At 34.8% G+C, this 23,582-nt stretch overlaps 2 protein-coding genes and 1 non-coding gene across 5 annotated transcripts; 2 read left to right on the top strand and 1 right to left on the bottom strand.

Annotated features, from left to right (window-relative positions):
• Positions 1 to 4,094: 4,094 nt before the first annotated feature.
• On the bottom strand, positions 4,095 to 6,240 carry LOC115974572 (pentatricopeptide repeat-containing protein At5g40410, mitochondrial). The gene has a single exon (XM_031094983.1). The coding sequence runs from the start codon at positions 6,049 to 6,051 to the stop codon at positions 4,225 to 4,227; it is 1,827 nt and encodes a 608-aa protein (XP_030950843.1). The 5' UTR covers positions 6,052 to 6,240; the 3' UTR covers positions 4,095 to 4,224.
• Positions 6,241 to 6,290: 50 nt separating this feature from the next.
• Positions 6,291 to 6,441, top strand: LOC115978491. Its single transcript, XR_004088763.1, has one exon. It is a non-coding gene; the product is annotated as a U4 spliceosomal RNA (small nuclear RNA).
• A 7,905-nt stretch (positions 6,442 to 14,346) lies between these two features.
• LOC115974570 (high mobility group B protein 9) lies at positions 14,347 to 17,965 on the top strand. Of its 3 annotated transcripts, none has more exons than XM_031094982.1 (7): positions 14,347 to 14,722; positions 15,022 to 15,209; positions 15,468 to 15,546; positions 15,635 to 15,797; positions 15,991 to 16,098; positions 16,871 to 17,244; positions 17,492 to 17,965. In XM_031094982.1, exons 2-7 carry the CDS (start codon positions 15,058 to 15,060, stop codon positions 17,591 to 17,593), a joined length of 978 nt encoding a protein of 325 aa, XP_030950842.1. In that variant the 5' UTR covers positions 14,347 to 14,722; positions 15,022 to 15,057; the 3' UTR covers positions 17,594 to 17,965. The 3 variants fall into 3 exon arrangements, with proteins under 3 accessions (XP_030950842.1, XP_030950840.1, XP_030950841.1); XM_031094980.1 differs by having other exon boundaries at positions 14,347 to 14,920; XM_031094981.1 differs by lacking the exon at positions 14,347 to 14,722 and having other exon boundaries at positions 14,927 to 15,209.
• The last annotated feature ends 5,617 nt before the right edge of the window (positions 17,966 to 23,582 follow it).

Raw genomic sequence — 23,582 nt, 5'->3', positions numbered from 1 at the left:
TTATGGGTTCATAGATTTTTCAAGTGATCCTAACTTATTTTAGCAAAATCTATGTTTTGGGCCAATGGAAAAACCAAAATTGCCCCAACCTTACCCCTCGAATCACATTCCCATAAATCCATATATTAATCTACATGGACTTGGGAGTTGGCCCACGTATAAGAGAATAATATATGATAAAATATATGCGTAACGGGCCCAAAGAGAGTCAGGCGTTGCTTTGCATTAAACTTGTATATTTTTTGCAAAAAAAATGACAATAGGAGTTTTGTTGTTTCAAGTTGTGGGGAATTGTGAATCAGAAAGTTTGGTTTGTTAGTGGTTGCGGGGAGGCTTGTAAACCTTTGGGTTGCTAGTGGGATGACCAAAGATCTAATGTTCTCCAGTTGAAGAAGGCATAGAGAAAGAAGGAAGAGTGAGAGGGTGACTGATAAGAGTTATTTATTAGATTTTGGTTTTTTTTTTTTTTTTTTTTTTTTGGGTAAATTGCAAATTACACACTTAAAGTTTGGGAGTGATTGGATTTTACACCCTGAAGTTTTAGAGTTTGGATTTTATCCTCTAAAGTTTGGTGATGTTTAGATTTTACATCTTAATGTTTCAAAATTTAGATTTTACCCCCTATATTTTGGAAGTGTTTGGATTTTACTCCCTAAAGTTTTGGGGTGTTTAGATTTTATACCCTAAAGTTTTAGAATTTGAGAGTGTAAAATCCAAACAACCCTAAACTTTAGGGGGGGTAAAATTCAAGTTCTGAAATGTCAGGGTGTAAAATCCAAACACCCCAAACTTTAGGAGATAAAATCCAAATTCTAAAATTTCAGGGTGTAAAATCCAATCACCCCTAAACTTTAAGGGTGTAATATGCAATTTACCCTCTTTTTTTCTTCCTTGTCCAAGCTTATGGGTGACGTGGCTTATGGCGACACCTAACATTATACAGTAATGTGTGTTAATGAATAAGAACCCATTTGACACTTAACAATCAAACTAATAAGGGAGATAGACTATGGCCAACATGAAAATAAAACCAAAAATAAAGAACCAATATTAAAACAACCCTAAACATCAATGGTCAAAAGTATAGTTTAATCATTAATTTTTATTATTCTAATTAGATCCACCAAATGGGCGGGAAAGAGAAGAAAAAAAGAAAAAGAAAAGAAGAAGCAAAGGCCTAAAGCAAATGATTATTATAATTAGATCCAAATGGGCCGTAAAGAGAAGAAAAAATAAATAAATAAAAGAAGCAAAGGCCCAAAGCAAAACTATTAGGTTTTACATGCACTATGATAGGAATAAGTTGAAGTTAACATATGTCGTGAAATAGGGTGGATGAAAATTTTTGAAGAGAAAATAAGTTTGTGTGTTGTTTGTTTAAGAGAGAGGAAGTAAAACTTTTATGTAAAGCCCAGACATTTTCCACTTGGGTGGGTCCGTACAAAACTTTCCTCTCCAAAATGGAGAGAAAAGAGAGGTGAAAATGTTGAGACATACGATATGACAAAAATACCCTAACTTTTTATTGCCCTCACTAACCCCCTCTCACTTTCCCATCTCCTAACTTGATCATTAATCCCTGTCTCATCAACCTCTTCACAGCAACAGTGAACTCATCTTCTTTTTCTTTTTTTTTGCCTTGTCCTCATTCTATTCCACATTCTGTTGTATTAATCTATTGTTTTCTTGTTAATTTTTTGTTTTTATTGTCTTTTCCAGCCTAAGTTCAAGTATAAGTTCGTACAATATTCATCTTCTCTTTTTTTTTTTGCCTTGTCCTCATTTTTTTTTTTTGAGAATGTCTTCTCAACAAAGTTAACGCATAGTACAATTTTTGTTGCCCATAAATTTTATATTATATATAATAATAAAGAAAAATAATATAAATTTATATGTATTTGTGTTAATTTTTATATTATTTAATGAGTATAAATAAATCTATTTCTTATATATTATGTAATAAGGACATAATAGTAATTTACATAAACTACATTTTCAATCCTCCCACTTTTCTACCAAATAAAAGAGTTTTTCACCCCTCCAACTAAATACACATGAGGGAAAATCAAATCTTTTCTATCCTCCCATTTTTCCATCCTCCCACTAATTTTCTATCCTTTCACTTTTCTATTCTTTTAACCAAACGAACCCTTAAGATTCTGTTTGGTTGAAGGAGTGGAAAAGTGAGAGGATAGAAAATGAGGAATGGATAGAAAAGTAGGAGGATAAAAGAGATTTTAATTTCCCTAATTTGTGTTTGGTTGGGGTGAAAAAGTGGAGGGATGGAAAAGATGATTTTGTATAAATTTACTCACATGCCCTTATTAAAAATAATGCCCAATCATAACAAAAAAGTGACAAAAAAAGGCAATCACCCAAATTTATTGAAAAAAGAAAAATCATGCCATTTATTTTTAAAAAAATTACGTCTAGTTAAACCAAAAAAAGAAAAAATAAAGGAGAGAAACAAAAGACAACAACTTGTATGTTGTATCACGCACAAAAAAAAAGGGGGGGTCAATCACGCATTCATGCTCAGGAAAAAAGAAAAAAAGAAGAAGAAGTTATTAATATCCCAACACATAAAATGAGGAGAGGAGGATAATTCAATCATTGATTGCAACTATTCTTCTTCCTTCTATTTTCTCCCCAAATTGAAGTGATAGAATATTTGTGGGCCAAGGGAGAAAACACCTGGGCCCTAGCAATTTTTCATCCTTTACTTCTCTCCAATCAAACACCCATAAAATCAGTTTTCTCATCTTTATTTTCCATCCTGTCTGTTTCACCCAATCAAACGGACCCTAAAATTCATTAAAGGTGGTCCACTCCTAATCAATGTCGGACAAGCAACAAAGAAAGAGAAAAAAAAAAAAAAAATTTACAAGCAACAAAGAAAGAGAAAAAAAAAGTTTGAAACACACTCACCCACACCAATAGATGATGTGGTGTTTTACTTTCATGGACACAAGGACAAGGCGTATTGCTTAGTGTCTGATTTAGAAATTCACATTAATGCCCATTTCATAAGCAAGAGAAGTAAGATCGAAGGAGATTTAACTTGGGTTCAGTCTGTTTAAATCTAAAGAAAGAAAATATAAAACATATGTGGAGAAGCACAAGAGAGAGAGAGAAAAAAAGATAGAAGATTCCGCTTGACGGCCTTATGTTCATAGAAAAAGCCCTTAGCAGCTGTATATGTTACAACTTACAAAGAGCCTTAAATATGTATGTAAAGGTTACGATTTAATCCTACATGAACTTCAATATATTTTGGTCACCTGACCGTTACACAAACACTCAATTAAACTTGTGCATAGGTATCTTGTTTGGGCCTTACCTGCTCTACGTAGTGGGAAGATTCAATGACAACATGCTAATTAATCGAGATGGATGGAAAACAGAACAGGGTACCACACTTGGTTGTCACTGGAGAAGGATTTGAAGATTCAACGACAAGCAGAGAATAATAAGGTGACAGCCAAAGTGGAAGCACTGTTTGAAATAACTGCTCATCATGTAGTTACAATTTTCTTGGAGGAATTAGGGGTGCATGGAATTGAGGTGAGGGAGGATGATTGCCTTGCGCATTTGGAGCTCAATTTTAAGTTTGACTTGCTGAGCAAGATGGTGGACGGAGTTTTGGGATAGACCTACAGGCTACAGATCAAGTGTAAACACAGCACTGAATAATGCTTGTTTGCAATAGAAATTGTTGTTACCGTCAGAAAGAGTAGCCACCCAAGCCTTCCTCTGGCTAGGGAGGAGGAAACCTGTTAGTTTTATGTCCCATCTGAAAGACATTTTTGCCATATTTTTCAAATGACCTTCAATGTCACCCAACACAGTTATTCTTTAGGATCAGTTACCCAGTGCATTTGAGCCACTTCCTTCACATGAAGATGTAAACGAATACCAACGGAATCTTGTGCCATCTATTTGGCATTGCTCATTCCTTTCAACATATGCATCTAGGGCACTGTCAAGAAAAGGAAAATCAAATTTAGTTCTATTTGGGCTATTCTATTTTGTTAAATCATTAGCCTGGACTGGTAGCTAGCATCTTCTAATTTTAATCCAATTAAAATGTAATCATTGTAAAAAATTTGATTTCGTGTATATATAGCCAAGCAATACTTGTCATAGACAAAAGTTTTGTGCATTTCAGTGATCGTTACACGACAGTCACGATGTAATTTGTAAATCATGCAATAAAGGAGAGTATCACCAATAGTCACCACAAGAGCAGAGTCCATTGTCAAAGTGGTGAAATCGCTTTGGATCTCGTATTATGATGGTACGCTTCTCAACCAGTGATATGAACTTTGCAGTGCTGTGACAGTCACCGCATATTCTAAGATTCTTTGTTATAATTAACGGCATGCCCGCATTGGTCATCAAAAGCCCAAATGCAATGGCTAGCTTCTCACTGTGTTTATTGATCATATCCTCTTTAATCTCCTCTTCAACATCATGTAGAACAAATTCAGTTTTAGACACAAATCCAGCCCTCCGAACCTTTTCGATCAGTTCTTCCAACTTTACATATATCTTCTCCCACTCAGGGTGAGATCGATCACCAGCTACAAAGCGATGGATTTTGTTTCCATGTTCAACAAAACTGCATCCAGATGTTCTGATGAGACCTCTATCCTTCATCAAAGTCCTCACCTGTGAAGCATCTCTCCATAGACCAGCAGCACAATAAATATTTGAAAGCATGATATAGTTTCTGGGATCTGACGGGTCTAAAGCAATTAGTCGCTCTGCAACTTCTTTCCCCAGCTCAATGTTACCATAAACCCGACAAGCACCAAGGAGGGCTCCCCAGACACCAGAATTAGGTTCCATTGGCATGTGTATAATCAGCTCATAAGCATCATTCAGAAGACCAGAGCGACCAAGAAGATCAACCATGCATGAATAGTGATCCAATCTGGGTACAATTCCATATACTTCAGACATGATCTTGAAGTAATACTTTCCCTCCTTGACAAACCCTGAATGGCTACAAGCATTTAACAGATGTGTGAAGGTAACATGATCAGGCTCCAAGCCTTCCTGAATCATGCTTTCAAAGATCTCCATTGCTTTCTTTCCATGCCCGTGCACAGCGTAGCCAGCAAGCATGGCTGTCCAAGCTACTCTGTCCGGACTAAGCATCTCTCTGAAAACCTTCCATGATGTGTCTAATCTCCCCAACTTTGCATACAAATTCGAAAGCACAGTCAAAATTCTTCCATTTGCATTGATACCATAACAAAGGATTAAACCATGAACGCCCTCTGCTAGTTTTCCTACACCTAAATCTTCACAAGCCTGAAGCAAGACCACAATAGTACCTTCATCAGGCTCAACTCCAGCCATTCTCATCAAACTAAAACAACTAACCGCCTCCTCCGCAAACCCATTTTGTTTATAAATCATAACCATTGAATTCCATGAAACAATATTCCTAATAGGCATTGCCTCAAATAATCGACAAGCTGCATCTAAATACCCGGACTTCCCATACATACTAACGAGAGAGTTGCCAACCTTAGTTTCCAACAATATTCCTAACTTCAGTGCATACCCATGAATGTACTTGCCTACATCTAGTACTACCAAATCAGTACAGGCACTGATTACAGATAAAAGTGTGACCTCATTAGGTTTCATTCCCATCTCAAATTTCATCCTAAAAAGTGTACTTAGGCACTTACCAATACACCCCATTTGCGAGAACCCAGAAATTAAAGAATTCCAAGAGACCACATCCTTGTGCGGCATTTCATCAAACAACTTCTGTGCATCTTCTGCACCTCCAAATATAACGTACTTAGACACCAACTGATCACCAATAAACCCATCGCTATAATCCACAGATTTGATTACGCGGGCATGAATTGCCCGGCAGTATGAAATAGAAGAGCAAGAGTTTAAAACAAGAATGAGAGCGGAAACGAGTGGTTCTTGAGGGAAAAGAGCGTTGTGGAGTTTTCTGTGTGTGAAGAGTTTGTATAGAACCAAAGGGCAATGAGAAATGTAGGAGAGAGCTGCTTTTACCATCGCCCATCATTCAAATGAATCATTCAGAGCCAAAAGGATGTTTGATGAGAACGTTACGGTTCTTCCTAAACATCCCACTGAGCCTTTTTTCACTTTCAGGCCACGTTTTTTGTGAAGGGGTACTCAAAAGTCAGAACCAGCATGGTTTGAGGTGAGAACTAGAATCCCACATCGCTAATAGATTAGGTAGCGGAGGTAACTGAGGACTATAAAATTAGATGGGTGACACCTGGCTAACTATCTTTGCGCTTGGGGCAATGACGCAGTCCGTGAGGTTCTAACCGAGACGCGTCTATTGCTGGTTGAAAACTATTTCCAAACCCCCTCTTAGGCCTGGGTTCAGCCCAGGCCTTCGAGAATTTCTGGAAGGGCTCCCTCAGGGGTAAAGCCCTACAATTCTAGATCAAATTTTTTTCTCTTATATGGGCCTCAGACCACTTTAATTTACTCGGGCTTTATGGTAATGTCTAAGTGATTTATGGGGTATTTGATTTATGTTTCTAGTTTTTGGGAAATTATTTTGTATTTTTGGAGTATTACAAATATGTATTTCTTTTTCGTATATGAATTAAATGTATTTGTTAAACAGGTTTTTAAACAGTATTAAATGTATTTGTACACATTTTATTTTTCACATGTATTTTTAAAAATACAAATGATAATACTAGAAGAATATTAGGGCTTTCTAGCGACCTTTGGGATTGTTTTGTTTTGGATTTTTTGGATTCATGGTGATCACGTTAGACAATACATGTGACTCTGCACACTTGTGATGTGACTCTTTTTAAACTTTAAACAATTTTGAAAACCTTAAAACATATTTGTTAATAATTTAGTTTTTTCTTTTAGTTTTAATTTTTTAGATGCAAATGACTTGTATTATATAGATAAGGGCTTGTTTGGTGAGAAATTTTTAGTATTGTTGTTCAGTAAATTGTTATTATTGTTTAAACACTGAAAACTGTTGTTTGAACATTAATATCAAATAATCCCTAAGTAGTTTGGTTTTGGTTGTTTGTTGTTGGAGACTCAAAAGTGTTTTTTTTTTTTTTTTTTTTTTTTTTTTTTTTTTTTTGAGAAACTCAAAGTTAGAAGTGTAGTTCTTTTTCTTTTTTTAGTAATGCTAATTTTTCATAAAAATATTTGATATATAATTATATAATAAATATGACTCACAATTGATGGGTAAATTCACTAAATTTTGAGAAATCTAAGCTACAATATTTTATTCATCATAGATCGAACAAAACTGGATGATGATAACTAGGTGCTCTAAAACCCGTTAATAGAACTAGTATGATGCTTTTGCAGTTCCATATTTATCGTTTTTTTTTTTTTTTTTTTTTTTTTAACTTGTTTGCTATAACAGTGAAATTGTAAGCTGACCCATAGATCAATTACCATGTCCATATCAAATAAATTAAAAAAAATACCATGTCATTTGTACAAGAAATTAATGTGGCATTGCCCAAAGGTTTTCATTTGAAAATGGATTTACCACCGCGCACTACTCCACAAGTATTAGTATTTGTAGGGTGTGGGGGTAAATGCCGGAGTTTTAGTTTCTAGGGAGAGAGTTTCATACACATATACACTTAAATTAGATTAGAGTAGAATTTTTATCTTGTATAAAAAAAAATATATATATATATAATTAAAATCATAATGAATTTTTATTATATTAGCTTTAATATGGATATTAATTAATTGGCCATAAATAAATGCTAATGTGATGAAATTAATGTTTCATAAATATAATTTGCACTATATTAATGGATTCTTAAAAAGGAAAATTATTCAATATCCAATAGTAGTCTCACATTAATGGAGGCTCCAACCATAAATTTAAGACTAAAGTAGGGTTTTAACACATAAAGTTTATGATTGTTTTCATCTACACGTCAAAATTTTTAATTTGACCCTTCATATTTAATTTTATTTTCATTTGGCCATATGGTATATTTTTCATTAGTTATTAGACCATTATGTCCCTCTATATTTAACTATTTCATGAAATGCTAACTCTAAAATGTTGTGGAATGCAAAATTTTTATTGTTGTAGGTAGCAAAACCAAATTATGGATTGTTAGATTACTATAACAGAAATAGAGGGTTAGGCCAATAAGAAAATTGATTCAAACATGATGGGCCAAAATATAAATTCTAAAATGTGAAGTGCCAAAATGAAAATAACATAAAAATTCAAATGCCAAAAAAATATTTTAGTCTAAATTTAATTAACGGCATCCACTATTAAATAAGATGAAGAAATATTACTCATGAAGTATTTAATAATTACTCACCTATAAAAGACGCGGAATACTACCACAATATTAAATATTAAATTATATTTCTTATTTCTTTTTCTTTTTTCTCATTCCTTTTTTTTTTTTTTTCATCCGAATTTTATCCATAAATTATAGAAAAGAAAGAAAGTAGAGAGAAAATTCAAAGAGGAAACCAATAAGAGAAATGAGAGATTATAAAGTTGAGCAATTGCTTTGGCAACGTCAAACAGATTCTTGGTGAGTGGCAAGGAAGATTTTGTTTGCGGTAGTTAGAAATTAGAATCATTAATGAAGATGATAAATGGAGATGTTGAACGATGGTGCTGAGTAGCATTTGGCTTTGTCAGATTTGTGAGAACTAATCCTTCAATTTCAATCCAATCAGGTTCTCGATTTTAGTTGGTTCTCAAATTTTAATATATATATATATATATATATATTTATTTATTTATTTTTTTAATATGATCAGACATGTCTAGTGATTGATGGACGATCGTATAGATTCAATTGGCCGATTCTTTTTGAATTTTAAAATTTTGATTTAGTCTAAAAGTGCTTATTAATATTTAAAATTTATTAAATAGTGTTTAAAAGGTTTATTTAGACTGCTTGATTAGACTTTTTTGACCCTTCTAATGATAAGATAATATGTGGATTTTTTATGAGTTTGGGTTTTTCAAATATAAATGGGATGTGTTTGAGATATAATTCCTAAAATTTAATATGGTTTGTATTTAAAATATTTAAGAGGATTTAGGTTTGTAAAAAGCTTTTTTGTTCTCACCTATTGCCATTACTTGCTAATAGATATGCAAGGGAAGTAGGCTTTGTGGCTCTAAAAAGTTGATATGAAAAAAAAAGGCAATGAGGCATTGTGATAAATTTAAACAGCTCATTGGAGCCAAATGCCTTGTAGCTGAATTGGTACCTCCCTATGCACAAAGTGCTTGGGGTTCTAAGGGGGAAAAGGTTCGAGTTGCGGGGTTAGCAGCATGTTGTAATTATTTCTCAAAAAGAAAAAAAAAGAAAAAAAAAAGCTTATTGGACAATTTAAGCCTCGATTCTCAATGACAATCCTCGAGTCACGATTTGCTGAACATTGGCTATTTAACTGAAAGTGGGCCTTCACATACTTAATGATTAGTTTTTTATTTTTTATTTTTATTTTTTATTTATGGTACTTAATGAGGCCAAAATTGGGAATAAAGCCTATTTTCCCAACTATATAGTTAGTAAGCACATTCTCAAAAGTATATATTTTACTAACATTTCGAGTCTTAAAGACTCGATTTTAGCCTATAAATCGAGTCTCAAAGACTCAGTTTCCATGGCCTGATCACGTTTGATGTGGTGTTTTTTCCACGTGGCGTCCACCTAGAAATTGAGTCTCGAAGACTCGATTTATAAGCCAAAAAATTTTTAATCTTAAGTCTCTCATGTACAAGCCATTCCTAGAAATACCAAAAAAAAAAAAATTTAAGAAATCCCAGAAATAAAACAATCCCAGCATAATGAAACACATTCGCTATTTATTCAACAATGAAACAATTTTTCTGGGTTTTTCTATTTTGACTAAAAACTGAACTTGAAAACCCAAATCAGATCAGAGAGAGAAAGAATCCGAGGAGAGAGAGCTCACCTCACCTCGCCGGGTTGATGCCTGGGTCGTGCGGCGTGGGTTTGGCGCGGCGGTACGGTGGTGGCGTGGTTTGACTGGATCGGGTAGCTGTGGATTCTTTGGCTTTTGGCTTGATGAGAAGGTGGGGTGGGGTGAATGGTTTGTAGTGTAAGGAGGCTGAATATGTAGGGTTAAAGGGTGGGCTTATAAATTGAGTTGATTTCTAGGTACTCACCACGTGGAAAAAATGCCACATCAGAAGTTATCAGACTATGGAAACCGAGTATTTGAGACTCGATTTATAGGCCCTAAATCAAGTCTTTTAAACTTGAGATGTTAGTAAAAAATATAGTTTGAAAATAGTGCCTACTAATTATATTGTTTGGCAAACAATATTAATTTCCAATTTTGGCCTACTTAATGACTAGTTAGGGTGTGTCTGGATACCACTTATTTGCTGAAAACTAAAAATTTATTGCTAAAAACATTGTAGCAAAATAATTTTTAAAAGTGTGAATAGTGCTGTGGGATCTAAATTTACCTAGAAATCTGTATTTTGTTGACTTTTAGGGATCCATGAACAGTATCTACGAGACCTACTAAAAAAACACAGACGCATAGATGGAGCAAAGCAAAACGCCTGATCCAACATACAATGTTATTTTTTCAAAGATAATGTTAGATAAAACAACATACAATATTGAGTTAACCAAAAAAAAAAAAAAAAACAATGTTATTAGTTATTATAGATACGTCATATTCCATTGATGTGTCAATCTTTTTTTTTTATTTGCTGAAATCACGAGAACTTCAATTTTAGACATGCATTTATTTTTCTTCATGGCGTAAACTAAAAGCTGCTCTTCTAGCTAAGGTGTGGGCTAATCTATTTCCTTCCCTTTGAATATGCTAGAACTTGCAATACTGAAAAGTAGCGCCTAAACTTTGATTCTCATCTATCACATGACCAAACAAAGTGCTGCATCTTCTCGGATCAGTCAAGGCTTTGATCACCCTGGGTAGTCTCCCTCTATTTCCACATTGAACAAGCTCAGCTCCTTGGCAAACACTACTGCACGTCTTGCCGCCAAAGCCTCCGCCAACTCCATGGACTGAACCAATGGGATCTTTTGACTCAAAGCAGCGATAATATTTCCAGTGTAATCGTGAAAGACAACTCCAATACCTACACAACCCAAAGCATTAAAAATGTAGCATTAAAGTTACCTTTATAATTCTGCTCCGCTGGAAGAGTCTAGCGAACCCTAGCAGGCTGAGTTACAGCCCGAGTAGACTGTTTCTTCACATCGAGATACTCCAAGACTAGCTCCTTAGCACGATTCCCCAGTTCATGAAGCTGCCAAGTCAGTTGGTTCTCTTTAAGCTTGTTCCGGTGCTGCCACAAGCACTAAGCTATGGTGAGAAAAGTGCAACCCGATAAGCTGAGCCCCTGTGCATCACCTCCTCCACCAAATCCTCAAACTCCCTATATTGTTTCTGATACAGAGGAGCAAAACCTGGGTCTGACTTCCAAACAAATTGTGCATGATCGCATAACCAGAGGCCATGTAGCAGAGTTTCTTGATGATCATCACACAAATCACATGTCTCATCTATCGGAATATGTCGAGCTCTTAGATTTTGTTTCATTGGAAGTGAATCTTTGACTGCACGCCAAAGGAAATGTCTGATTTTATTAGGAGTCCGAATCTTCCAAATACTCTTCCATAAGCACCACTGCTTTATTGGTGTGGAAGAGCTCGGTGCAATGCTTGCCTTTGTTGAAGCTAACAAGCGATACACACTCCTAACACTATAATTTCCATCCGCAGTCAGAGGCCATACTAGCAAATCCTCATCACACGCCTCAGTCACCTGAATCTTGCTCACCAGATCAGCTTCCCAAGGGTAAAAATTGCTCTCCAATTTGCCAGGATCCCTGATTCTTGTATTGGAGTAGAACAATTCACTAACTCGATTAACAGTGGAATTTGCTCTTGGAGATACAATCTTGTTGTAACCAGGATTAGGGAGCCATCTATGTTTCCACACATCAATCATCTGACCACTCCCGACCCGCCAGATAGGATCGTTCTCTATAACCTCCTGTGCTTGCGTGCTTGCAATATACTCCTTCATGTATAAGAGCACTTTGGATGAATAGGGGCATCAATAATACTCCCATTGGGAAAAAACTTCGCACAAAAAACCTTATAGTGAAGCGTATCTTTCTGGGGAATTAATCTCCACACCTGTTTGGTTAGTAAGGCAGTATTGAAGTTTTGAATATCTTGAAAACCCATCCCTCCAACAGATTTTGATGAGCACAAAGAACTTCATTTAACCCAATGAATCTTTTTTGAGTCACCTTGTACCCACCAAAATTGTTGAATCATTGTTTCTATTTCCTTACACAAACTAACCGGCAATTTAAATACACTCATCGAGTAAGTAGGAATAGATTGGATGACTGCCTTTATCATAACTTCCTTACCAGCTTGTGACAGAAGCTTCTCTTTCCACCCTTGCATTATTGCCCAGATCCGCTCTTTCACATTAGTGAAGCAAGCTTTCTTCTTTCTATGAATAAACGAAGGAAGGGCCAAATTTTTCTCATAATTTTGTATTGCTAGTACATTAAGAGAAACTTTTATAGCTTCCTATGTTTGTTCATCAGTGTTCTTGCTAAAGAATAGAGTGGTTTTCTCCTTATTTATCATTTGGCCTAACGCCACCTCATAATAGGCCAATAGCTCCTGAAATTTCTGACATTCCTCCAAGGTGGATCTGCAAAATAAAAAACAATCATCTGCAAAAAATAGGTGAGTAACTTTTGGCCCATTCCTACACACAGAAAATCCCTCTATGTCACCCTTCATTGCTGCTTTTCTAAAAATAGCATTCTGCACAAAACAAAAATAAATAAGGCGAGAGGGGATTGCCCTGCCTCAAACCCCTAGAGGGGGAAATCATACCCTTCGGCTCTCCATTTACTAGAATGAAAAAATAAACAGTGGTTATACACTCCATAATCAAAGCCACCCAAGAAGCTTGAAAACCTAACTTCAAAAGGATTTTTTCAAGGAAAATCCACTCCACTCTATCACAAGCCTTACTCATATCCAACTTAAGTGCCATAAAGCCCTTCTTCCCTGTACAATTAGTCTTCATGTGATGCAAAGGTTCAAAAGCTATTAAGATGTTATCTGTAATCAATCTATCAGTAGTAAAAGCACTCTGAGTTTCTAAAATAATAGAATTAAGCAAAGGTTTAAGACGGTTTGCAATCACCTTACTCACAATCTTATAAATCACATTGCAAAGACTAATAGGACAAAAATTAGAAACTTTTTCTGAGCTATTCACTTTAGGGATCAAAGTGATGAAAGTATGATTTATTGATTTCAAGATAGGACTTGAGTTTAGACTTGACAAGACAGCTTGATGAACATCTGTTCCAACATCAGTCCAGTAGGTCTGATAAAATAATGGCGACATCCCATCTGGGCCAAGGACCTTTAATGGTGCCATTTCCTTAATAGCTGCATCCACTTCCTCAATTGTGTAAGGACGAGCCAGATCTGCCCTCATTTCATTAGTCACTACTTCATCAACCCCATCCAAAATACGATCAAAATCATGAGGATTTGAGGATGAAAATAGCCGAGAGTAATAGTCATTTAACAAACCCAAAAAGAACTCCTCATCCTCGTGCCAAACACCATTATCATCATTTAAACCCTTTATGAAATTTTTCCTCTTCCGTTGAGTAGTCGACCCATGGAATAGACATCATTAATTTAAATCCTATTATAATTATTAATAAACTTTTTTACAGGTGACAAAAAGAAATAAGTCAAATACAATTATAATGCATTGAGTTGATCTAACAAAGACCAAATATGGTCAACAAGAATAACAATTGGTTTTAGATTCTCTTTTAATTGTATCGCAATTCAGGCTATAATTCCACACCCAATTTAAAACAACCTGATGGGCTATAACATTCAATTTTACATGTATTGACTTGTCAACTTATGATAAAAGTAATTTCTCTTCACATGATTATACCATTGGTACTATTTTTATCTTGCATGAATCACAATTTAACACATTAATTAATTAACTGTGTGGCTAGTTTTATTGTATCTTCTTCTTTCTACTTATTTATTTATTTTTTTTAATTTATTAATTTTGTGGTATAAAATTTGCAATCCCTTTCAGATTTACAAAGTACATACATCATACATGTGAATATCCCAAGTCAGCAAAAAGTATACATGCAGAAAATATAAACAAAAACATTGTCTGTGTCAGAGATCTGAAGCCACCCAGTGACGCTTATATACGGGAGGCTAAAACATGTTTTGTTGGATAAAAACATGATCCACCCAAACAAACCAGATAAAAGAGAAACCAAAGAACTCACTAAGTAGCGTCCAAACAGAGCCTTTCACCCAAGCGGAAGCTTAAGATACAGATATGACTATATGAGATAACCTTCCGTACCTTTATATACTCAGTAATACACTCGAGTGTACTCTATAACAACCCACCCTTTAAAGTCTCTTCAGATATCTATTACCAAATGTACTCTAAAGATACGTTTCAGACATCAACAGAAGAAGAAACCCAAGTGCATGTCAACGTTTGGAGAGACAGAGAAAGTGAAAGAGAGAGTAGTGTTATGTGTATAACAGTTCATACAGTTGCAGAAATGTCAGTCGGCTTCGATTGGCACGAGAAAGAGTGTTAGCTAAAGCGTGTAATTATGAACTATAGCCCTGTGAAAAAATTAAATAAACACTAGGACTTCGTACAGTAATTGGTCATTCTTTTCAAAAATTGCAGAAAAAGCCAAGCTTGTGTAACCGTTACCTCCCACGCGTCCAACCCTCTTCTTTAATTTTTATTTTTTATTTTTGCTTAGGTCATACATTTTTTTTTCTTGGCCTTAACATAGGTATGTGACTTCCACTGTACCTTAATTACTATCTTATCTTGGAAATCATGTTTCTTTATTAACAATTCATTAATTTATCTCACTGTCTCTCACTCTCTCAGACTTTTCAACCTTGCTCTCTCCGGCCACCGTGAAAAATGTCGCCGGTGGCGAGAACAAAGAGCTCGAATGTGGTGGAGGGTAAGAATTATCCTGCTCCACTTGCTTCCCATGAAGATGTTGTCAATGACCCTACTGTCTTCTGGGACACTCTCAGGCGCTTCCATTTTATGATGACAACCAAATTTATGTAAGGTTTTTTTTAGACTTCATTTTTTTTTCATTGAACACTATTATTTTAAAGGGGATTTGCACATTGATTATTATATTATAGATAGAACAGTATGTGATGTTTAATCGTGGGATTTATGTGGAATAAAAAAACATTTTCTTCCATTTTTATTTTAGTTTAACGTTTGTGCTGTACTTGTATTTCATGTTTGATTCTTGTGTTTGTGTTCTTTTTTTAATCTTTTTTTTTTTTTTTGTTTCACTGTTGTATTTTAAGGATTCCTGTGATTGGTGGGAAGGAGCTAGATTTGCATATTCTTTATGTAGAGGTTACAAAGAGGGGTGGCTATGAGAAGGTTTGGCTTTGTTACCTAATCTTTTTTCGTATGTAAAATCCTTTATGTATATTCTTATACCATGGATACGTTATGAATTTCTCCTTAGGTTGTTGCGGAGAAGAAATGGAGAGAAGTGGGTAATATTTTCAGGTTCTCTGCAACAACAACAAGCGCTTCTTTTGTATTGAGGAAACACTACTTTAGTCTTCTTTACCATTATGAACAAGTTTACTTCTTTAAGCTACAAGGTCCAGTGTTTACTCCAACAGGTAAACTATTGTTTTTGTCTCTCCTGTTTCTTTCGTTTTCTTTGTTTAATGGTTGCATTGTTCCTTGATCTTTGTCTTTGGACACTGATTATTGCCTCTTCTTTTTTTCCTTCTGGTTCTTTATGGTGTTGCTTCCTTTTTTTTTTTTTTTTGTTGGTAAAATATGGGTCCAATTTTATATATATGTTTGCAGTTTCTTTTCCTGCTAGCAACCCTTCGTGGAGACCTGAATTGGCTCTAGTAGAATATTCCCCCAAAAAAACTAATGATCATCCAGAAGGTCCAGAACCACTTAATGAAGGTAATATTTAAAATATAAAAAAAAATTATTCCTTGCCTATTTTCTTGTATTTTTATTCCTTTCTCTTTATTTCACTTTTCGAAAGTAGAGGATAAAGTGAGTTTCAACCACACCACACATATATATAGCTGTTTGTTTTGATTTCTCTGCCACAAAATGTTATGCTTATGCTTAATTGATGTACAAGTCAATGAATCTTTTGAGGCACCAAATGGATTGCCATTATATGGTTGCTATTCAATTACCAAGAAAAATATATGGTTGCCATTTAGATTATGATATGTTTGATGTTAATGTAAATTTAAGTGATTTCCTATTAGTCTCCCTTTTAATGGGGGTCCCGCTGCTACTATCTTATACCAACTAAAATATGTGGTGGTTGTCTTGTCTTGTAAACGTTTTTATTTTTCATCATATTGTAAACGTTTAAGGCCAGTTTGGCAGCCTTAATAGCCGTTGATGAGTCCATATCTTTCAACTCTATAGTCCAATTTTTAGGTGTTTGATATGATTAAATGCCATTGCTTTCCGTAACTTAAGAGAGGGTTTGTTTCTCCTAATTGTGATGAGAGCAAAATAAATACAATGGTACTATTTCATTGCGACTGTTCTAAGTATCAATTAACAAATAATAATATGGACTAATTATGAAAAAATTACTAGTAAGTATGATTTTTTTTTTTTTACCATGAACCGTAATGGGAAATCACAGTATTAAGTGTGTATAGGAATTAAGCTTCTTTGTCTCACCTTTTCCCACCATCTTGTACAGGCACTTCATGCTTCTCAGCTATTGGAACAATTGAAGGGAAATGCGATTGTGGTTACTTGGTGTCTGTGAAATTGGGCTCTGAGATTCTTAAAGGAGTACTTTATCATCCGGAGCAGCCAGATTCTTCTACCTCAATTCCAGACTCTAACAGTGCCATTGTACCATACACCTCCAAACGTCACCATTCTGGTCAGAGGAGGAGAAGAAGTAGAAGAAGGGGAGACCCCAATTATCCAAAACCCAATAGGAGTGGCTATAACTTTTTCTTTGCCGAGAAGCATTACAAGCTCAAGTCTTTGTACCCAAACAGAGAAAGGGAGTTCACAAAGATGATTGGCGAGTCATGGAGCAACCTCAGCGCTGAAGAAAGGATGGTAATCTCAACGATACAATGCAAACCTTTTATGGGTTGTTTCCTTTGGTTGGAATCATTTTCATCTTTTGGTAGAATGAAAATATATATCTTACCAATCAAGAAAAATCAGCAAGTTGTTAAAATGATAGGGGCTTCTTCCTAAGATTATCTGTAGTTTTCCTTTAGAGATTAACAAGAGTGATGAGTAGTGAGTACTTAAGATTTGCAAATTGATTATTAACAGGATTGTTGTTTCCTTATTATAGGTTTACCAGCACATTGGGTTGAAAGACAAAGAACGATATAAGAGAGAATTGAAAGAGTACAAAGAGAAAATGATCAGTCAGACCATGGAACTTGGAAGTTGAGACAGCTGACTATTATAAGGGATCAAGAATTGTGGAAAGGCAGCAAAAGCAAAAGAATTTTAACTCAACTTTTTAAGTTGTACCATATTTACATACATATGTGGTAGATTGTTAGGCAATTGCAATTCTTGCATTGCATGCATATTGATGTTTTGACAGGTGTTCTAATTCTTACTATTTTAGCTTTGATACTAAGCGGCTGATTACTATTAAGCTCCTCACTCACTCTAGTAGTTTTTGAGGGGAAAGGTTTATAGAAAATGAATCATAGTCTAGACTCTAGAAAACAGACTTGTTTTCCTTAAAGTGAGTACATTTTCTGTTATTTGGTTTGCAAGAACTCGACCAAGTAAATGCCCTTAAGTTGTTTCACAAGTTACTTTGTTATTATGGGTCTGGCTTTGCCATGAATACAGATGAAAACTTAATGAAACATAGAAAGCAGTGTATACATAAGACAAGGTTGTCAATTCTATTTTGGTTCATCAATTTATTATCAATCCCTTTTATTTGCTATGTCCTCCCCTTTTCTCTTTGGTAATTCCTAAATTGGTTATCCACTTTCTCATGGATGATATGGTGGGGGTTAGATTAGGGGTGCCTCGTCCCGTGCTTCAAGATGAGGAAAATTTGTGTTGGGTTAGAGTGGGTCAGGTTAGCGCAAGTTCGAGGTATTATTCCACCTTTAATGAGATGACTGATATTAGTAAGTTAGAGATGAGCTTTTTAAAAAAAAAGGGTGGGCTAATCATGGGCCAAAATGGCCAAATATCACGGTTTGCCAAAATTGGTAGTGTTTTATCACTGTTTGAGAAATATTTAGCAATTTACCACCTTAAAATTTGACTTTATGAAACTCGAGTTTCTCATTGTATTTTTTAATTCAAATAATCCATGTTAGCGGCATTTTTTTTATGGAACTCGAGTTTCAATTTCTCATTGCATTTTTAATTCAAATAATCCATGGTAGCAGCATTTTTTATGGAACTCGAGTTTTTGAAACTCGAGTTTCATGTCAGACTCGAATTTCTTAAACTCGAGTTTCAAAAAGTGGTATATTACTAAATATTTCTCAAATAGTGATAAAACACTAATAATTTTGGCCAACAGTGGTATTTGGTCATTTTGGCCAATAATGCCAATGAGAGAATGGAAACAAGTTTTAGGGAGAATTATAATAGAATATGCACACGAAAGATATTGATAGGATATGAATAAAAAATATATTATATATATATATATATATAAAAAATAAGCATTAAAACCATAAAATAATTGTTAAGAACTTACTAATAAAAGTTGGGTTTCACCCCTTGCCTTAACAAGGCTTTTAGCATGCCATAACACAAATAAAACTCTAAAAACTGTAAAGAAATTTTAAGAAAACCTAAATTAAGTTCTATGGCAGCTCTCCTCCAAATTTTCCCCTAAAGTGCTTTTAAATAGGCTAAGGAATCTTATTACAAGTTGAATTCCCGTTTGGAGAAAATCACAGGTTTTTAGGCTTAAATTAACCAACGTTTTTGGCCCATTTAATGTTAGAATTTGGACTTTTGGTAAATTACAAAGTTGTAGCCCTTTAAGTTACATTTCCAGCTCAACTTGAATTATCTTGATTGGATATCTGAGCCGAAAGTTATGCCCAAAACTAACTAGTGTGTAAGCTAGAATCCTAGTCCGAATTAGACTTGGATTTGGTACAAATTTCTTTTGATTCCTTACTCTAATTAGACTCAAATTTCATTGGGTGGACCTATTTTGACTTTCATTATGACCCTTGTAAAAGTAAAATCTATTAGCCTTCTTCTTTGCACAAATTCACTTATTTAATTCCATTCTCCTACAAAAGACAAATTCACGCATTAAAATTCAATCAAGCACAAAATTAATTATTCAACATTATTCCAAAACTAAAAATAAAATGCATGAATTAACTCAAAATAAGTATGCTAATGCTTTCTAATAATATTATAAATATGCAGACTTAATCTATTATCCAAGAAATACATACTAGAATGTCTATGGGAAGTGGTTGATTTGTTACACCTCAATCTTGGTGAGTCGGCGCAAAGGTGGAGCTAGAGGGGGGCCACCCCCCCCTGGGACTTTTTAAAATTTTTATTATCAATACTCGTATATTCCTAAGGGCATGTTTAGTAGACTGTAATAGATAATGTAATGTAATAGTTATTTCTATGATTTTTAGCTATTCTTTAGTTTGGTTATGTTTTTATTAATAGTTATGGTTTAGCTATTCATAGTTATTCCTATGAATAAATAATCTTCAAAATGAAGAATAACTATTCCTCTTTAAGAGCATTAGCATTGAGAGTGACGAGGGTGTAAAAAACCCTCCAGTTGCTATTTTACCAACCAACATCCCAAAAATCAAGTTTATTCGGGTATAAATTGCTATTTTTTTTAAGCAACTGTGAATTGTTGGTTTTCTAATATACAATCTACTGTAGAGAGTATGTTAAAACCAAAATACTATATTTTATATCTTCTCTCTCCTCCTTTCAAATCATCTGCCTCTCCCTCTCTCACCTCTGCCACTCTTCTCTCCATCTCAGCCTCCCTCTCATCTCCACCTCTCTCACTCTCCTCCGCCTACCTTTCTCATCTCTCCCCCTCTCACTCTCCTTTGCCTCCCTCTCTCATCTTTGCCTCCCTCTCACTTATCTTCGCCTTCCTCCCATCTCTAATTGTGGGTTTTTATTTTATTTTATTTTATTTTTATTTTTATTATTTTTATTTATTTTTTATGGGTTTTGTGGGTTTCACGGTGGATTTTGTGTTTAAATTTGGGTTTTTGTTTGTATTTTCGGTGATGATGGTGGTGGTGTGTGTGCAACGGTGGTGGGTATAGTGTTTTTTTGTGGTCGGTAGTTGTGGGTTGTGGTTCTGATTTGGTTTTTGTTTTGTTTTTTATTTGGGTTTATGGGTATGGATTTAGCAACGGTGGCTGTTGATGCTGGTGGTGGCGTTGTTGTTGTTGGATTTTAAGTAGTGGTAGTGGGCTATGAGGGTGGTGGCTGTTGTGGTTTAGTTTTATTTTTTACTTTTTAGCCATGAGATTGATTTTTGGATGGATATTGATTGTGATGGCAGTGGAGGTGGCTAGTTTGGTTGTGGGTGTGGTGGTTGGTTATACTTGAGGTCGTGGGTGAAGAGAAAAAGAGACTAGAAGGAAAGAAAGAGAAGAGTATTTTATATTATTTGATTGTGTAGTTTATATTATTTTATTTGGTTGTATGTAAAAATAAGAATTGAGATGTTGGTTGTATTGTTGAATGAACTGGTAAAATAGATAAAGTAATGTTTGAGGATGTAAAATAGGTATTTTTTTACATCTTTGGATGTGAATGCTCTAAAAGGGTTGTAATAGCTATTTCTTAATAGGTGCAATAATTTTTAAAATTAATATATTTCCAAGTAAAAAAACTTTCCATATACATGTAACAATTATAAAAATAAAAAACCATAAAAAATAACTTATCTCTCTCTCAATTTTTTTTAAAAAAATTGAAAGAGAGATAAAAAATTCCCAAATTAACAATATCCCAAAAAGGAAAAGCAAAATATCCAAAAAGGAAAAGATAATAATAAAAAAAAGACAAATTCCTTGTCAATCAAGAATCCTCTTCCAAGTTCCAATTAGAAGTACTCCTCCATTCCTCCTAATGAAAAAAAATAATAAGATAAAAAAAAGGCTATATTGCTTTAACATAAATCTGTCGTTTAAAAGAAAGGAAAAAAAAAAAATGCTAGCTGCTTCTAGGCTTCATTTGGTGACTTGCATCAACTCTGTTCACGAATCAATCAACACTGGTCTCTTTCTCTAGATCTCTCTCTCTCTCTCTCTCTCTCTCTCTCTCTCTCTCTTTGTTCCTATTGTATTAATTTATTTTATATTTAGTTTGTTATGTGAATCTATATTGTTTGATTGATTGCATACAGTTTATTATTTATATATTTTTTAAATGGATATATAACTAGTGTATAAAATTTAATTTTTAAATATCAAATTATGAGTAATTTTAAGGCAAAATTATTCACAATTGATGCATAATTTAAGATAAAAAGAGCTTAAAGGTCAAGTATTTCCATCTAAAAAGGCTCAAAGATGAGAATTGAAGAAATAACATATTGCTTCCTTATAATGTTATTCTTGATTAAGATGATCGAATATCCAATTAATCAAGAATTATGTCATGATTTTTTTTAAAAAAATTAGAAAAAATATAAAATTATAAATAAAAAACCCTTAATAATTTTGTTATATTTAGTTTGGCCTCTAGAAAAAATTACTAGCTCCGCCATTGATTATAATGTATTAAGAAATAATTTTTTTTTGTTTCTATATTTGTTGATAGTTTGTTAAATACTAAATACTAAATGAATGCATATAGAAAATATTTTGGCTAAATATTGCTTAATTTATTTGGAATATTTTTTGCATTTAGCATTAATTTTATAACAATTTCATTAGCTGTCACGTTTCTAAAATGATTTGGGAAAATAGCATCTCAAGTTTGTAAGACTCGAGTTTGGTGAAAAACTCGAGCATTTAAGACTCGAGTTTTAGTGTGCTAGCAGATTGCTGGCGTGGAGAATGTTCCACATGGAACTTGAGCCTTTTAGGCTTGAGTTTTATAAAGAAAATATGGGTTTTACTGGGTTTGGGTTCTTTCTTCATCTTCATATGGGTTCCTCTTCAGATCTTCTATGGGTTTGGGTTCTTTCTTCTTCTTCATGTGGGTTCTTCTTTATATCTTCTTCTTGTAGAAGGTTTTTGTGTGGTGGTTATTGTTGGAGGGGGGAACAAATTTGGTCTTTGTAGAAAGTGAAATTGCGGATTTCACGGTGAAAAACTTGGTGGGTCTAGTTTGATTTGGGTCAATTTTGTGGAATTGAATGGTGGGTCAGTTATGATTTTGGGTTTTGTGTGTAATTGTTGGTGGGTTTGGTGCATGATTCTTCTTCTTCTTCTTGTGGTTTTTCTTCTTTTGTTTCTGGTTGTTCTTCTTTTCCTTCTTCCATTTCTAGTTCTTCTTCTTCTCCTACGCTTTATGGAACTCGAGTCTTTAAGACTCGAGTTCCACGTGGATTACTTGTCCATGTCAACTTCACTGAACTTGAGCCTCATAAGCTTGAGATGGTATATTCCTAACTAGTTTTAAAGAGGTGCTTACTAATGAAGTAGTTTCCTTAAATCATGCTATGTAGCAAATATCCCCGTTTATTTGTGATATATGTATAACAACATGAGGAGAGAGGTGAATATCGGCAATTATGTTGCTAAAATTGTGAGAAAAAGTAGGAAAGAAGAGAGAAATGATGTGACCAGATGGTCGTCGCCCTTTCGGGGAAATTGAGTCTCGGTTTGCATACTCCCTTGATTGATCCCGGTGTTGATGGGAACTGGATTGATGAGACCCCTCTCCATAGCATCCGCCTACACTAGCTGACCTTTCTGCACGCTCTTCGCGATCCCTCCTCCGACGCCTACCTTTTGCTTCCAACTCCAAATCTCTTACCAACCTACGCAAACGTTCAAGTTCCTCGTCCCTCTCGTCGAAGTGCTCATGCCTGATATTGTCCGGTGTGTTTGATACGACCCTTCTTCAAGGCAAGACTGCTATTCCTCCTACTCATTCTCCTTATCTTCATGCCTCTTTTGCCTTCTTTCTCACCAAGTAGATCCCCGAGAGGATCTCCCAGAACCACCTTCAGCATAACTCCCCGACCGACCTTCAGACATTTTCCCCAGGTGAGTCTCGGCAGAACCACAACTACATAGGAGATTCCCATAGATGGCACCAATTGTGCGCACCCAATTATATCTTTAACGGGCTCAATCTATACTTGGGTTCACAAATTATTTATATTGTGGGTTTTGAGTTTCCTATTATGGGTGGTCCTTTGCTCGGAGACCCAGTTGCACACTCTTGTTTTTGCGAAATCCTCTCTTTTTCCTCACAGAGTT

The sequence above is a fragment of the Quercus lobata genome, chromosome 2, assembly GCF_001633185.2.
Source record: "Quercus lobata isolate SW786 chromosome 2, ValleyOak3.0 Primary Assembly, whole genome shotgun sequence".
Taxonomy (NCBI): Eukaryota; Viridiplantae; Streptophyta; class Magnoliopsida; order Fagales; family Fagaceae; genus Quercus; species Quercus lobata.
This window is presented reverse-complemented; position numbering and strand designations above follow the sequence as displayed.